The sequence below is a fragment of the Thalia democratica genome, chromosome 2 (assembly GCF_965202585.1).
Source record: "Thalia democratica chromosome 2, ktThaDemo2.hap1.1, whole genome shotgun sequence".
Lineage (NCBI taxonomy): Eukaryota > Metazoa > Chordata > Thaliacea > Salpida > Salpidae > Thalia > Thalia democratica.
The window spans coordinates 39,486,976-39,505,689 of record NC_139166.1 but is presented as its reverse complement, the minus strand read 5'-3'; the positions used below and the strand labels follow the sequence as shown (position 1 = coordinate 39,505,689).

The 18,714-nt window shown below is 24.5% G+C and overlaps 1 protein-coding gene across 2 annotated transcripts in view; it reads right to left on the bottom strand.

The window, feature by feature from the left end:
• Positions 1-6,330, bottom strand: part of LOC145829620 (inhibitor of growth protein 5-like) — a 38,922-nt gene extending 32,592 nt beyond the window's left edge. For both annotated transcript variants that reach the window (XM_082937465.1, XM_082937466.1), the window contains exon 1: positions 6,213-6,330. In XM_082937465.1, the coding sequence (XP_082793591.1) occupies positions 6,213-6,228 (16 nt within the window). In that variant the 5' untranslated portion in view covers positions 6,229-6,330. The remainder of the gene's footprint in view (positions 1-6,212) is intronic.
• Positions 6,331-18,714: the final 12,384 nt, after the last annotated feature.

Here is an 18,714-nt window from a genome sequence, read left to right as displayed (position 1 = left end):
TTTTTGCAATTTTCTATTTCTTCTTTTTTATTTTTACTATCACTGTTACTACTAACCCTTAACCCTTGGTCGGTAGCTTTTTTTTAATTAATTATTATTTTTATATTTTTTCTTGTTTTTTTTACACTTTTTTTATTTTATTTGATATACTTATTTAACTTTTGTGAAAAATGGACCTTTGTACAAAAATGACCCTTTTTGCACAAGTGACCCCTTCCCACTTTTTATAGAACAGAAAAGTATAAAGCTGTGTTTCAATATTGAAATATACAATGAAAAAACACTTTATTGGAAATGTCACTAAACAACAAAAATAAGGAAGAGACTCTCTAAATAAGACCTTCAAGAATGCAAGTGTAAAGTTTCATTGTTGTCAGTAAAAAATAAGTAAAATTTTTTCTATAATTTTAAGTATAAAGCTGTGTTTAAACATTGAATTATACAATAAAAATTCATTGTATTAAAAATGTCACTTCTTTTATAGCTTTAATATTTTTACAATTTTTTATACCCTAATTCAATCTTTAAACAGGGTTGCCACTCTTTGAGTCAATAAACCTTCCCTGAGTTTTTTTCAAATCCTAAAAAAAAAAAATTATAGCTCTTAAAGAAGCTGTAGAAGAAAAATAATAGTGAAGAACTAGCCGCAAGGCAAGAAGTTTTTCAAATATGCCCTTATAAATAAATAAAATTAATTTTTTGGAACAAAAAATTTAAACTGGATTAACTAAATCTCATTCTAGATCTAGAAAATATTTTCCCACAAGCTTTTAGAAAAAATCAAAACTGCCCAGTTTCCCTGAGTTTAAAAAAAAATCAAAATTTCCTGCATTTCCCTGAGATTTTCTATAATTTGAAAATTCCCTGAGTTTCTCTGAGTTCCCTAAGTGTGTGGCGACCCTGTTTAAAGTTTCTTTTTCTTTTGTCTTTAAAACATTACGGCTAAGTTTGAGTTAGGTATTTAAAGTATTAATGATTTTAGAGTAATAATAATTAAATTTTAATGGCCATAACAATACTTAAGTTTATTTTATTACATAAGCTGTAACATTAGAATATAACTTTAATTTTTTTTTTTTTTTTGGTTTGTTTTGTTAAAAATTGTTGGTCCTAAAAAAACTTAACCTGCTTAAAATAGCATATTTACCAGTTTTTAAGCTAAAAAAAAAGTTAGCCTTAAGAAAAGTTAGCCTGCATAAAATAGCTTATTTACCAATATTTAAGCTAAAAAAGATAGCCTGCTGAACAACAATAATTTATTTGTTTATCTTTTGATTATATCAAAAAATATTATATGTTTAGATGACTTCTTTAAAACTTAAATTAGATAAATTAATAAATTTAGAATGTGTTTGCAGGGTGTGTCGAAATGACTTTGAACCCCCAAATGTGGATTCTATTTGTTGTGACAATTGTGAGAGATGGTTACATGTCCAATGTTTTGATTTAAATAATTATGAGTATAATTTTTATAGATCTAATAAAGATCATTTTTATTGTAAAGACTGTGTAAGTGAGTATGAATTAGTTAACGTGGGAAATGATGAATATTGTAAAAATTGTTATAGAAAATTTTCTTCAGATGAGTGCTTGTATTGTGATGGTTGCTTTATGTGGATGCATCATAAATGTTCCACTGCATGTAACAAGAGTTTAATTAAAATAAGTGAAAATGGTTTACCTTTTTTTTGTAAAAATTGTGAAAAAAAAAACTGTATGTTATAAATGTAAATTGCCTTGTAAAAATTTAAAAAATCTTCTAACTTGCTTTTTATGTTCTAAAAGATGCCATGTTGAGTGTACTACTGAAAAAAATATAAAACTTTGTGAATATAAAATAGGTATTTGTAAATTTTATTGTTATGATTGTGAAAATTCTATCTTTCCTTTTCAGAGTGTGTTAATTTAGATTATGATTGTTTTTCTAAACTTAATAAATCTGCTTCTTCTAAAAGAAAAGATGAATGATGTTAAATTTGGTAATAAATATAGCATTAGTATTGTTTACATGAATATAAGAAGACTAAATGCAAATTTATATAAAATTGAAGAATTTTTGAATTCTGTTGAGGGTTTGCCTGATGTAATTTGTGTATGTTAAACTTGGCTGACTAGTATGAGACCTTTTATTGGTAAATTGGAGGGTTATGAGTTTGTGAACAGAACTTCTAACAGTAATCAATCTGGAGGTGTTGCTTTCTTTGTGAAAAATTGTCTTGACTACGAGGTTGTAGAAGATATGTCTTTAAACCAATGTGATGTGGATGATGTGTGGATTAATGTTAAACTTGGAAACAGTAAATGTGTTATAGTTGATAATTTGTATAGACATCCGAGTTCTGTATTTGCTCTTTAAAAAAAAAAAATTCTTCGTGCTTTAGATTGTTTGTATGAGAGAAAAAAGGACTATGCTATTGGTGGTGATGTGAATATTAATTTGCTAATATTTAATCATCATACTGTTGGCTATTTAAACTGTATTTCTAGTGTAGGTGTAAAACAATTTGTTGTCTCTACAACAAGGTAATCTGCTGATTTTTCCTCTAATTCATTAATTGACCATGTGTACTCTAACTTTGATTGCAAAGTTCTGAATGTTGGTGTGTTGAACTATAATGTCTTCGATCATATGCCTGTTGTGTGTGAAATTATTTGTGAGAAGCCTAAAACTGTAACTTTTAACTAGAAATATGTTCAAGATTTTAGTTCATTTGATGTTGGGGTGTTTTTGAATAGCCTTAGAATAAAATTGCAAAATATGAGGTTGTATGCAGAATGTTGTGAAGGTGTGAATAATGATGGGATGAGTTTGAAGCTATTTTTAGTGGGACAGTTTATCATCATGCTCCAATTAAAGTATTAAATAAAAAAGAACAAAAATTAAAAGCCAAACCGTGGTTAACAAAGGGTATAATTAATTCAATTAATAATAAAAACTTAATGTTTAAATTTTCAATAAAAGACAAACAAAAAAAAATCTGTTTCATTTAAAAAATACAGAAATTTACTTAATAGACTTATAGAATTAGCCAAAAGACTTTACTTTAAACAATTAGTTAAGTATAATTAAGGTAATAGTAAAAAGTTATGGAAAATTGTTAATAATATTGTCTCCAATAAATCTACTTTGAGCTGTAAAATAAATGGTGTACTTGACGAGAGTGGTAAGATTTTGAGTGACCTGAAAAGAGTAATTGATTTAATGAATAAAAATGTTGTTAATATAGCTGACAAGTTGTTAAATGAGAGAAAGAATGATTTTCATAATAATCTTGAGTTTTGTATTAGTTCAGTATGTAATGATTTTGTATTCAAAGAATTTACCAATAGTGAAATTGAGATGTACATTAGGAATATGAGACCAAATAAAAGTGTGCGATACGATGTGCTGAGTATACGATTTGAAAAACTAAGTGCAAAAGTTATTGCTCCTTATTTATGTAAACTGTTTAACAAATGTGTAGAGTATGGTGTGTTTCCTGAGTCACTTAAATATGCTGAAGTGGTACCAATTTACAAGTCTGGTAAAAAAAGTGATATTAATAACTATAGACCTATTTCTCTTTTGTCTCCTTTTTCAAAAATTTTTGAGTCCTTAGTGTGTGAGAGGTTGAATATTTTTTTTTGTCTAATGATGTTTTGCATAAAAAGCAGTATGGTTTTAGGAAAAATAGTACAACTGAGCTGACTGTGAATCAGATTGTGGATGAGTTGATTGAGGCAGGTGAGAAAAAAATAGTTAATTGTTCTGTTTTTTTAGATTTAGCAAAAGCATTCAATACGGTAAATCATGAAATACTCTTGTCAAAATTAAATAGTTGTAAAGTTAAAGGATCTATGTTAAATTTACTACAAAGCTACTTAAATAATAGAAGCCAATCGACTACTGAGCGTGAAGTTGTGAATGTTGGTATACCGCAAGGTTCTTGTTTGGGTCTGTTGTTGTTTCTTGTGTATATAAATGATATTTTTCTTCTACTGAGATTTGCATGAGATTGTTTGCTGATGATGCCTGCTTAAGCTACCAACATAGTGATTCTATTAATGAAGAACTGAGAAAAGTTGATGTACAGTTGTGTGCTAATAAACTTTTTATTAACTATTCTAAAACTAAATTCTTGCTTTTTAACAATACTTCTAAAAAATGGTAAACATAAATAGATTTGCTCTTGAACAGACTGAAAGTATAAAATATTTAGGTGTAGTTTTGGATGAAAAACTGAATTGGATGGCTCACTTAAGATCTCTCAAATCAAAGCTGTCTAAAAGTTGTTTTGTGTTGTCAAAATTGAGGTAATATTTGGATGTGAGTACACTTAAAATGGTGTATTATAGTTTGTTTTATCCGCATAAAAAATATTGTATATCTGTTTGGGGTGGTGCTGCTCAATTTATTTGAAACAAATTGTTACTATGCAAATAAGGATAGTGAGGTATGAATGATGTGTTTAAATTGCAAGTTTGTAAATTGATGCAGAATAGTATGACTGGATTTGATGTTGAGCATAAAAGTTTTACTCTTTCTAGTTCTCTTTACTCACATAATACAAGGTTTTATAAAAAATTAAATTTCATAACTGAAAATTATGACCTAGAACAAGACTTGGCCTAAACTTTATTAAGTATCTGGGTCCAAGGTTTTGGTCTAGTGTCCCAGAAAATTTAAAAAAAAAATAAAAAAGATAAGTTTAAATACGGTTATAAAAATTTTCTATTAACTTTCTACAAGAAGTGAAACTTGAGTGCTTATAATCATATGCCTGAGTATATTGTTTTATTGTCTTATTTTTTTGACTTTGTGTATAAACTAGATTGATTATATATTTTGTTTTCCTTGTTGATTTCTGCATAAATTTAAGTTAAATATTTATGTTATTTACCTTATCTTTATTATATAAAGGAACATTTCTGTTGAGATTTTCTACTTTTTCTAATATAAGTTTGTTAAGAGAGAAATTATTTGTGAAGTTTTTAAATATTAATCAAGATTTATGTTAACTTAATGCTAGCAATAAATTAAATAAGTTTTTCTTTTAGAAGTTTGTTGTTTTGTAGTTATTGTTTTTAAATTAAACTGCTTAATGGTATATTGCTACTTAAATTTTAAACGGCTAATTGTGGAACCACTTGGTGGCAATGATATCATAATTGGATTGTTGTTTTGTTCAGAACGTAAGCAGCACTTGCTTGGGGATTTGAGCTTCAGGATTTCCCCACACTTTGTGTTTTTAATGTTGAAATTTTAACCTTGTGAGTGTTTGCCAAATGACGTGTCACAGGGTTTTTTTCAATAAAGGGTAAGAATAAGTTTTTTTTTTGTTAGTTAAAAGTAGTTTTTTTCTTTGTTTATAGATAGATTTAGTTTTATTTTTTTAATTAAAAGGTAAAAATTTTTCTTAGTAAATTTAAAGATAGGGCAGGTGGAATAACACGTGATGAGCACAAACTCACTTGCTTGACCTTCAGAAAACGTTTATCATTGCAGAGGGGAGATTGAGTTTCTTCTGATGTTTTTCTAACTTAAAAAAAAAAAACTACCAAGTAAGTCAAAATTATGACCTAGAGTAACCTATATTTAAAACTTAGTCTGAAAAGATGACAATGTACTCAAACTACCAGGTCCAAAACAATAAATACTTTTAAATTTGAAAGATAAACAGGTAAATAAAATTTTAGGGCAGACTTTACAGCTATGTACTTTATCATGTCAATACTTTACTTTGTTAATTAATGTCTTTACTTTACAAAAATCACATTCTAGAAATTTGGACCCTGTAGTAAATAAAAATAGAATATCAATATTGTTGAATTTCAGCTTGATATTGGTGCCATATCATGCTAAGTAATTACCAATAATGATAATGATAATGATAATGATAATGATAATGATAATGATAATGATAATGATAATGATAATGATAATGATAATGATAATAATAATAATAATAATAATAATAATAATAATAATAATAATAATAATAATAATAATAATAATAATAATAATAATAATAATAATAATAATAATAATAATAATAATAATTTTAAGCTTTAAAACATATTAAATTTTAAAATATAATGTTAACTTGTAGGTACATATGACAGCTCTTACTTAAACTCACACTTAAGAGTTTTTAAGCCTAAATTATAAATAATTGGCTGATATCCTTATTTTAACTAAAACAAAGACAATTTTATATTAGACAATTACTTACCATCATAACAGCTCATTTTTTGTGTACTTGATCAATCATCTAATAAATAATAAACTAACATAGATAATAATTTTTTTATTACAGTTTGTTTAGGATAAAATTATATAAAATCGAAAATCTAACGTTCCGCATGAGTAAGTATGCTACTAAAATAGGTTAATTTCGCGTTTGATTAAAAAAGCATTTTAAACATACTTTTTTTAGACCTCAAAGTTTGGCTTATTTTTTCATAAATTTTCTAAACAAAAGTACACTTTTGTGACGATTGGACTTTAATCAATGTAAAATTAGATAAAACATATATCATTACATTTCTTAGGCTTTGTAGTTACTGAAAATTGCGTTAGTTTAAAAAAAATTAAATATACTTTTTTAAGACCTCAAAGTTCGGCCAATTTTTTTCATAAATTTTCTAAACAAATGAACACTTAAGTGACAATTGAACTTTAATCAAGATTAAACTTTATTTAAACTAACTAAAACACATACCTATACGTTTCTTAGGCTTTGTAGTTACTAAACATTGCGTTTGTTTCTAAAAAAAAATAATAAACTTACTATTTTAAGACCTCAAAGTTTGGCTTATTTTTTCATAAATTTTATAAACAAAAGTACACTTGTTTGACGATTGGACTTTAATCAATGTAAAACTAGATAAAACATATATCATTACATTTCTTAGGTTTTTTAGTTACTGAAAATTGCGTTAGTTTAAAAAAATATTAAATATACTTTTTTAAGTCCTCAAAGTTCGGCCAGTTTTTTTCATAAATTTTCTAAACAAAAGAACACTTGTGTGACGATTGGACTTTAGTCGTTTTTAAACTCTATTTAAACTAACTAAAACACATATCAATACGTTTAATAGACTTTGTAGTTACTGAAAATTGCGTTAGTTTAAAAAAAAATTTAAACATACTTTTTTAAGACCTCAAAGATCGGCTAATTTTTTCTTAAATTTTCTAAACAAAAGTACACTTATGTGACGATAGGACTTTAATTAATATTAAACTAGATAAAACACATTTCTTAGGCTTTGTAGTAACTGAAAATTGCGTTTATTTAATACAAAAAATTCAAATAAACTTTTTTAAGATCTCAATGTTCGGCAAATTTTTTTGATAAATTTTCTAAACAAAAGCACACTTGAGTGACGATTGGACTTTAATCAACATTAAAATTTATTTAAACTAGCTAAAACACATATCAATATATTTCTTAGGCATTTTAGTTACTATTAAACCCTGTCCTGTGTTAAGGGGTTACTTTTAGATAGAGAGATAAAGCTCCTCTTATTTTTATTGTTGATTTTTTAACAGCCAAACGCTTAGAGCGTTTGGTGCTGGGGGCCTGACCTACATTTCCCTGCTCCGTATTAAATAAATAAATACAAAAAATTTAGAATAGCTAAATAGTCTTAAAAACTTTATTTTACAACTTTAATTTAAATTTAAAACTTTATAAATTTAAAACAACCAGTTTTCAATTTTTAAATAGTTTAACATTTTAATGAAGTAACAGAACCAATAAATAAATTTTCAAAAACAAGGTTTGCACTATATATATAAAAACAGCTTACATTAACAACAACTTAAAAAACAATATAAACATAAACCGCTAACACGAGTCATTTTGTAGAAATTCCGGAAATCCCCTACTATCATTAGTTGATTAAAATTTAATATCAGGGACAAAACAAGCTCAAAAAATTAAAATCAGTGACAAAACTTCAAATGTTTAAATAGTAAATTATAACTGAACAATCAGAGACAAAAAAATAATTATTATCTATTGCAATTTTTACCATAATATTGCAAAATCTAATCTGAAAAACGCTTATCGACCGAGAAAAAATAAATTCGAAAGGTTAAATATACAAACCGATAGTACACTCAGTTTGCATATTTCACCTATATCAGGGTTAATATTATGATACAAAAATATTTACTATTTTTTTAGGGTTAAATTTTTAAAATAAGTTTAACTTAAATTAAAAAAATATATATATAACTAAACAAAATTATATATTAATAGTTTGATCAGATAATAAGGATGAGTAAAAATTATATTTTAGTTTTAAAGTAAAATTGCAGTTGACAAACAAATTTTAAATAAACGATATTTTTTAAAGCAAATGTTATGACATAGACTTAATATTTTTATTAAAGATATAAACTGACGTTTAGAAATTAAAATTTCGGTTATAGTACAAAATTTAGGAGAAAATTATTGGTATTTACGTTATAAAATCGATTTTCATCAATAAAAACTTTTTTATAGTAAGAACTTAAAAATTAAGATTAAATTTATTTTTAATTATAAAGCTAATTAAATCAAGTTTGTAGTAACTTAAACAAAAATCTTAAAATTTAATATACAGTCTAAAATTTTACTAAAATTTAGACTTTTATTATTATTTTACTTGTTTTTTATAACTAAAACTGTATAGTTTATGAAATAAATAGCCTAGTCAACTTAAGCATATAAAAATACAAGCAAGGCTAACTATTGAACATATAAATTATCATAAAACTACAAATTTTTAGTATTTTTTTTATAGAATTTGTAAAATTTGTTTTAATTATTTTTAAAATCGTTATAATACTTGAAATATACTTAATATTTACACTTTTTACACTATACTTTATATTTTTTACATAAACAACTTTATATAAAGTTAATTTTAACATATTAATAAAAAGAAAAATTTAGGTTTCATTTTGGCCGTAATAATTGTATAATGATTAAATTTTTTTATTTATAGCTTGCAGCTTAATAGAAAGAAAAGCATTTAATTTTTAAATAGTCCTAACCGGTTTTTTTTTTGGAAATTTGACACCAAGATCAATGGTTATCGAACGATTTACATAGTAAAAGGTTAAAATTTTGTCTTCCTCTTTTCAAAAGCTAGTATTTTGTTAACATGAAAAATTTATAACATTATTTTTGAAAGAAGTAACTAGCAAATATAAATTATTAAATTTTTTAAATGTTAAGGGCATAAGGGGTTCTAACATTTTAAATAAATAAATAAGCCTTACATTTCAAAGCTTAAGTTGTATATTATAAGATAGTTTTTATAAAAGTAATAACTAATTAATTTTGAGATATAACAATTTTTGTAAAATAATTCGGATACAACCATATAGAATTTAAAATTTTAAGGGCAAATTTCTCATAAATAAAACAAATGCATTGAAAACCTATCTCGTCCTTCATTTTAAAAGCAATATAATTTAAAATATCATGAAATGTATTTTAGAACAAACTTGGTTAAAATTTGATCAATAATTTTTTTGGTTTAATGACCTGGATAGCAAAAATACTTCTCGGTCATCGAGTTGCATACCCAAACTTAATAAAAATTAAAATGAGCTAAAAATGAAAAAGAAATTTAAACTCTAAAACGAAGAGCTCTATGAAAAATGAGACTATTAAACTTTACAACCAACATTTAATAATTTTCTCCAAAAGAAAAAAATAAAATAAAAATATTTGATTTTTTTTTTTTTTATGTGTTTAAGAATTTCGACTCTACTACCAACTTATTTTAAATTATCCAAAAATAATTAACAGTAAATTAAAGCTATAACATTAAAAAAAATAACATAAAAAATAAAGCTGCAATACTTAAAAAAAAGTAAAATAAAGCTGTTTTCATAAAAAAATGCTTAAACTAATAGTATAAAACAAATATATCATGTTTATCTTTTTTTTTACAAACTTGAATAAATGTATAAATATATGAGTTTAACTATACCAAAATAATAATGTAAACAACCACAAAAAACACTGAAAATAGTAAATAACTTTTTCCTTTTTGAAAAAAAAATAAATAAATAGTAAAAATATATAAATAACAATATTATTAAGATAAAAAACACTAATAATCATAAAATAAGTCAACCTATTACTAGTTTAAAATTTTATCAGTGATTTTAGCTCATAATTTAAATTTTTAACTTTCTTTGTTTAAAACAAAATGGCATTAAAAATTTTATGATAGAAATTATTAAAAAAAAAATATTATTTATTATTAAAAAAAAATTATAAGTTTGTTTCTAACAAGTTGTTTAAAATTTATAAAAAACTACTCTGAATCTAACTTTGGTCCCTTATATCTTCTTAGATATTTTTAATCCAACAAGCAGTAAAGTGTAAAAAGTATATTATCTGATTATAAACAAAAAAAGACAAAATTTGAAAAAAAAATTGTAGTCCCCCTATGCCCTTAAATTAGTTTATTGGAAAATTTATAAAATATTTGATAAATTTTTTTAATTTTATGAGTCTATTATACAATTCGGTTTTGTTTAACATAAAAATGTAACAAGGTTGAAAAGTACCCGTTAAAAAATATGAATCATATTTTTTAAATTAAAACAGTAGGGGTGGGGGATCCACCAATAGTTTATCAAATTTTAAGAGTTTCAACTTAGCTACCAGAAGTTTTTAAAAACTTAAGAAAATTCAAAGTAACTTTTGATTTATGAGCGATCAAAGTTAGTGAACTCAATAGGTTCTAATAGAGTTAATACCATACAACTTTAAATTAAGGAAAAAATGTAGTACTCCGATTCAAGAAAAAATATAACAAAAATCACAAAAATAATAACTTAAAAAAAAAGTAATTCATATTAAAAAAATACAGAAAATATTTTTAGTTAAATAAATATGCGCTGTAGTTTATAGTTGAATTTTGCATATTATAACCATTATTATTTTATATTAAATAAATGTTAGACTACTCTATGACCATAAGAAAAGCTTGCTTTACAAGTTTAAAAATTAAGACAAAAAATTTTATTAAATATTGTAAGTTATTAATCAAGTGTACGAGAAAAATTTCTAGAAAATAATTAACATGCACAGTCTTTTCAAATGAATATAATTTTTTGATTAAATTAAAATTAATCAAGACCATTGTTTTGATTAAAATTATGTTAAAACAAAATTGTATTTACAAAATGAATGAAAAATTTTGTTAAGTAATCTCAACTGTTCATTTGTTCAGAAAAATAACTATAAATTTTTTTTATAAATATTTGATGAACTACAACTTAGTAAGTTTTTCAAAATAAAACATAAATAAACAAAATTATAATTCTTAAACTTTTAGATAACAAACATCCTGTTTTAGTCTTTTGTACTTTAGTTGTTTCGCTGCTACAAGGAGGAGCGACCAATAGAGATGGTCAAAGATTTGCTTCTATAGGCTCCCTGCCAAATTGTGATTACAAATGCTGACTGTATTCTATATTCCTCAACTTGCTTTGGTGTTTTAGTCATGTCCATTTGTTTTATACTACAATTAATTAGTATAAATCTGAAAAACATTGAAGTAAAAATATGGTGCAAGTTATTACTTTTTTTTGAAAAATCCCATGGTGGGAACGTTATTCTGTAGATAATCCTTGGTTAAAATTTCAAAATTAAAATCTACTAAGTGTGGGAAAATCATTAAGCCCAAAACTAAAAGTCAAAATAGAATTTTGGTAGAAAAACATCAGTCTCATTGTTCCTTCTACAACGATAAACGTATTTTGAAGTAAGTTGTCATCACCTGTAATTCTACCTTCCCCTTTAAAATTAACATTAAACTAGCCAAAAAAAAAACTATCTATTAAACTGAAATAAAAATCTCTTGGTGACACGTCATTTGGCAAACACTCACAAGGTTATAAACTCACCATTAAAACCACCAAGTGTGGGAAAATCATGAAGATTAAATTCCCAAGCAAGTATATGCCGACGCTGAAACAAAAAATACATCAACAATCCAATTGTGTGGTCACTGCCACAAATGTGAACTCACAATCAGCTGTTGCAACTTTAAATCAACAAATATTTAACTAAAACTATTAAAACTCTATGCAAGAATTTTTTTTTTAATTAAATTTTTTACAAATTACTTCTCTGGTTTTTCAACATAAGAGAATTTCCAGGTTTTATAGTGATATAGTTTGAAAATTCCAGTATTCCAGGTTTTTTAGCAACTCAAATTATTTAAAATAGTATTTTTAAGTGCAGCAAATACAGGTTCTATTCTATTTGAATCAGATTTAAATATAAGGACTCAACAAATAGCTTGTACCTACTTAATTTGGACCTGAGACTTTTATTTTAAATGGACCTAGACCGCTCCTACCTAAAGCATTCAGTGGCTCAAAGACATTAGAAGAGTTGACTAAATTTTGTACCAACCCTTTCTTAACCGAAATTGGCCCTGGGACATTTATTTGACTATTTGATGTACCTAGAACCCTCTTACCCAGAATATTCAGTGGTTCAAAAACTTTAGAAGAGGTTGGAAAATTTGGTACCATCCCTTTTTTAACCAATTTTAATGGACCTGAAACATGACCACCATGTGTACTAGGTAAACTATTTGTTGAGTCCTGGTGAGGTAAAAATGAATAATCTTTAGTAAAATCTAAATGAAGTGTATTTTCAAGATTTTTAATTTTTTTTTTTTATAAAAAGAAAAGATTCATTATTTTTTAACAATAATTTTTCAAAATCATTATTTGAAATACATTCTGGAAATTTTTCTTTAATTTCAATAATAAATTTAATGAAGTTGTTGGCCATTTTTAATTCTAAACAAAATCTGAAAATAAACAAAGCTTTGATAAAATTTTCTATTTAATCATAGCTTAAAAATGTAAATGTATAATCTTGTATAGAAGATAAATAGTATGAGGGTCAATCTCACATTTATATTTGTTTGATTAGTGTTTATTTTTTAATTTTTCATTATATCACCCTGTTGTTACTAGGATAACTAGTTAATACTTCTTGTTTTTTATTTTTGTTTATATTATTTTGTTGTTACTAAGAACAATTTCTTGAAAGTTTTAAAGTTGAAAGTCGAAAGTCAGCAAAAAACTGGGAATTCCGGAACATGTACAATCGGACCATACAAAAAATACGACCATAGATTTTCAGAATACCTCGAATTTCCTCTTTTTCCATTTTAGTCTCACTTTCTCATAGCATATCTTTCTTATTATTTATTTTAAAACCAAACTTTTTTTTATGTTTAGTTGAACGTTTCTTTGACTTTCAAACAAAGTAAAAGAAAAATTTTATTGGGGCTTACTTTTGAAGCGGCGGCCCTTTGAAAAAATGGTCTTTTTAGCATTATTTTTCCGTTTGCAGTAGAAATACCAAAAAAAAAAAAATTATAACAATTTTTTTTTTTTTTAATTAAAGGTCTTTATATTATCTCAAAGTTATATATAATTTTTTTTTAAATTTCAACTTAAAATGAAAGATCTGGGCAAAAATATGTTTTTGTGTTTTAGCAGCACTTAGGACAACACTATTGTTTTGCCTTATTGAGACAAAAATATCAAAGATATTCTCTTTTTTTTTATTTATTCTTGCTAATTAAGGTTAAATTAATAGGTTATTGTTTTATTTTTTTCTTAACCTGTTGTACTTTGTTTAGTACGACCCCTAAAAATTTACCTTTTTATAAAATATCACTGTTTTTCATCTGCTGATTATTCCACAAATTAGTCACTGATTCGACAAAAGTTTGCGGCGCTAAAGAGCAAAAAAGGTTTTCTAATTTTTTCAAATTATAACGAAAGCAGGGACGAAAATATGCTATAACACTAAAAAATCAAAGAAATGTTAACTAAAAATCTTAAATAACTTTATTTAAAAATACACTTGCGAATTTCGAATGTTAGAAGGATTTTAAAAATATTTGTGCGCTTTTATGCAGATTAATGAACTGATTTAAGTTATAATTTTGTTAGTTCTTTTTTTTGTATTTTGAATAAAAACCGATAAGTGTTATTGATTTTTTTCATAAATACTAATAAAAAACAAATTTTTAAACAAGTAATTAAAAAGGAACGTACTCTTAGTTAAAAAATTATATAAAAATCAATAGTGAATGATCTTTAATACTTAAACTCAGAAAAAAAATAAGAAAAAAAAATAAATTAAAGATATAGAATAAGACATTATAACTTAATTATTTTCACCTAAAATAATTACATTAAATATAGTTTGTACTTAAAATGAACATAAAAACATCGTTAATACGTCAAACAAATATCAACTTTTTATATGTAAATATCAAAATTTTTTTATCAGATATTATTCTCTAACAATTTTTTTTCATTTATAAGTTAAGCTGTTTTCATGGAAAAAACTTAGCGATAACAAAAAATTTTAGTATAAATTAGGACAACAACGTTTAAAAAAAAAATTGAATTGAGGTCTTTTTACATAAAAAACAAAAAAATAAAAATCAATCAGGTTTTTCATATAAACGTACGTTTAATACACTTTTTTGACGAAAAAAACGCATAAGTAAATTTGTATAACAAAATAGGTGAATAAAATAGCGTGAATTATACTTGAATAAACGTAATAACTAAATAAATTCATTTGTCTATTTAGACTTTTTATTATGTTTACAAAATAGATTCATAATTGATTATACTAACATATTTTTATTGATTTAACAATTAAGAATATATTTCAATTTATGTTCTTCATTTTAGTTTTGTTATCCTTTGTTATTATATCCTAATAAATGTTAGTCATATAATAACAAGTATATATACGTTTTTAGTTTAACTTTGAATAAATTAAAATACATAAATTTAAAAAAACTTTATAATATTAAATCTATAAAAATTGGTAAATTTTAGTTTATGTTCTTTATTTTTTTTATATTATCCTTAGTTACTATATCCTAATTAATGTTAGTCGTATATTAACAAATGAAATTAATTTTTTAATACAAATTAATGCTTTGAAATAGTTATTGAAGCTAATAAAAATATAATAGAGGTCTTTATACTAAAACATTTATAGTATATTACATTTAGTGAGAAGAACAACAAAATTATTTAATAAACCAGCCTCTTCAAATTTTGTATCATAATTAATGTTTGTCCTATGATAACAAGTATATATACTTTTTTAGTTTAGTTATAAATAAAATTCAATACATAAATTTTAAAACATAAAAAACATAAAAACATAAAAAATTGGTAAATTTGTAGTTTATGTTCTTGGTTTTATTTTTATTATCCATATTTATTATTTCCTAATTAATGTTAGTCCTATATTAACAAGTATATACACTTTTTTAATATCAATTAATGCTTTGAAATAGTTATTGAAGCTAATAAAACTGTTATATAGGTCTTTCTTTGAGAAGTACAACAAAATTATTTAACAAACCAGCCGCTTCAAGTTTTGCAAAACACAAATTATTGATTAGGGAATTTCCTATCCAGTTTCTAATGACACTTTTTCAAATTTAAAATGTCATAGTGGCTGTATTTAACTTATCAAAAGGCATTAAAATTATTATCATTTTTCATATTATTATTACAATTAATTCAATCACAGCTGCTTTAAAATTTATTCTTTTTAGTTAATTTACTTTTACTTACATTAAATTATTTAAAAAATGCCATTTCAAAAGATAAAGAGAGGAAGAAAAGGAGAAAGTCCAATTGAGTTAGAGAAAATATGCAAATCCCTTATTGAAACTAAATATTTTAATAATTTAAAAACCCTTCCTGTGGGTGAATGTTATAAGCTAGTAGCCTTTAATTATTATAATTTGGATTTAAATGTACAACCCTCAAAATTAAAAATACTAATTAATAGAGTAAAATCTTTTTTATACAATAAAAATAAAGAAGTCTTTGCTGAACTCAGCAAAGACTTTGATGGTCCGAACTTAGTTATTCCTAAAAGTTTTAATATTAAATTTTAAAGTTGTTTGTTTTGTTACTTGCAGTTGCCATTTAAAAAAAAATTATTTTTAAATGTTTTGTTACTATAACTTGCTTGTTAGCATTTGTTAAAAATTGAAATAATAAGTTTAGATTAATGTGTTTTGTTACTATCAGTTAAAATAATAGATCTTATTAAAAAAAAAAAAAGTTTATGGTTATTTGTTTTATTATTTGCATGTGTTTTTGTTTAGTTACTGCATGATCAATGTCAAGGATGCTTAACCTCTGCGTTGGTGACATTGACTAGTAGGTTGAATAATATTAATTGTATTATTCAGCTGAAGCTAATAAGCATCACTGTTATTTTGGTTTGTTGTTTATAAAATTGTTAACAAACTTTGTTGTATGCACATGACTAAGTTGTCTAAATGGTGATATAACACCATTAGAGTCTTATTCAGGAGTATGCTAACAAATAAATCAAGCTTGACAAGTATGATAGACCATAGGCTGGGGGGGGGGGGGGGTTTAACAAATTTTTTGATAAAAAATAATTTTGTCAAATATATCATAACTTTGAGTAAAAACGGCAAGCCAGTTTATATAGAATTCAAAAATTTCATTCAAATTTATTATTAATTACTGATGATAAAAACTAAATTATATAACAATTGAAATTATGTATTATTATTCAAATTTATTGATATAATTTTAAAATGAATAATAATATAATTATATGTTTATAAAATTGTTAACAAACTTTGTTGTATGCACATGACTAAGTTGTCTAAATGGTGATATAACACCATTAGAGTCTTATTCAGGAGTATGCTAACAAATAAATCAAGCTTGACAAGTATGATAACCAAATAATAAATACTTATGTCTATAATTTTATAAAGGCCATAGGCTTGGGGGGGGAATAAACATATTTTTTGATAAAAATTAATTTGGGCATATATCATAGCTTTGAGTAAAAACGGCAAGTAAATTTCATGTAATTTTAGGTTTTGTAATAAAATTTATTTAAATTGTGGTTGTGATGTGACAAAACAAAATGTTTGTACTCTAACAATGTTTTACATAAAAAAACAAAGTTATGAACACAATGAATCCTGAATTATCTAGTAATCTAACCAAAAAAAAATATATCTCATTTTAAATCTTAAGGTCAAAGGGGGAGAGGTATTATTTAGTCTTGATATTGGTCATAAATCATTAGTCTTTTAGAAAGTATTACCAGTGTAACAAACTAATGTAAACTAATAGAATAATTTTTCATGGATTTAATTATTTTAACTTTTAACAATTACAACCAAAGTCCATTTTTAATTTAATAGGATGATGTCCACAATATCAAGCTACTAAACAAAGTACAACAGGTTAAGAAAAAAAATAAAACAATAACCTATTAATTTAACCTTAATTAGCAAGAATAAATAAAAAAAAAGAGAATATCTTTGATATTTTTGTCTCAATAAAGCAAAACAATAGTGTTGTCCTAAGTGCTGCTAAAACACAAAAACATATTTTTGCCCAGATCTTTCATTTTAAGTTGAAATTTAAAAAAAAATTATATATAACTTTGAGATAATATAAAGACCTTTAATTTAAAAAAAAAAAAATTTTTAATTTTTTTTTTTTTTTGGTATTTCTACTGCAAAGGGAAAAATAATGCTAAAATGACCATTTTTTCAAAGGGCCGCTGCTTCAAAAGTAAGCCCCAATAAAATTTTTCTTTTACTTTGTTTGAAAGTCAAAGAAACGTTCAACTAAACATAAAAAAAAGTTTGGTTTTAAAATAAATAATAAGAAAGATGTGCTATGAGAAAGTGAGGCTAAAATGGAAAAAGAGGAAATTTGAGGTATTCTGAAAATCTATGCTCGTACAAAAAATCGGAAAAAACAATAAAAACATAAACCGCTAACACATAACGAAAATGGCCGAAAGCTTAAGTATAATTTAATAACAAAGGGCGAATTTGTTACAACTGAACATTGCGATTGTTTAAAAAATAAAACATTTTAAACATACTTTTTTAAAGGGAATGGGTCTAAATTGCACGAATGCACAAAATTTTACGAAGCCAAATTTGCACGATGGCACAAAATTGCACAAGGGAACAAAATTGCACGACGACAACTTTGCACCAAGGGTCAATTATGCATGAGCAGACATTTTTGCACGAGAGTAAAAAAAAACAGCGTTAACTTGGCTCAAATAGCCATTTTTGGTATTTTTCTAAAGCTCCCAACATAAAGCTTAGTTTAAGAAACATGTTAAAAAAAATTATATATTAACAGTTTAATTTTCGTGAAATATTTTACTTATAAAGTAAAAAAAAAAAAAAAAAAGCGTTATTTTTTAAAGGGGCCCCAATAAAAATTCAAACTTCAACTCGATGTAAATTATTTTGCAAAGCAAAGCAAAAGAACGTTTTTTAGAATGAAAAAAAAATCTGTTTGACTTTTGTAGTAGGGGCCCTTTTGAAAATTACGATTTTTTTTGCGTGTTTTTTACTCTCGGCGACTTTAGTGCAAATATAAATTAAACTTATACTTATTTCTTTTAACTTACTGACTAACGTATTCTTTAAGGGTAACTTTTTTTTGGTTCAGTTATTTTTAAATTATACGATAGTAACAAAGTTTTTATAAAGCAAATAATATTACAATTTTTCTCAAAATTAGTTTTCAGTTAAATCTGTTTTAAACGAATATTTATAAAAATATCAAATATCTACAAAACAAAAAGCAAACGAAAGTTATTTGTTTTTAAAATT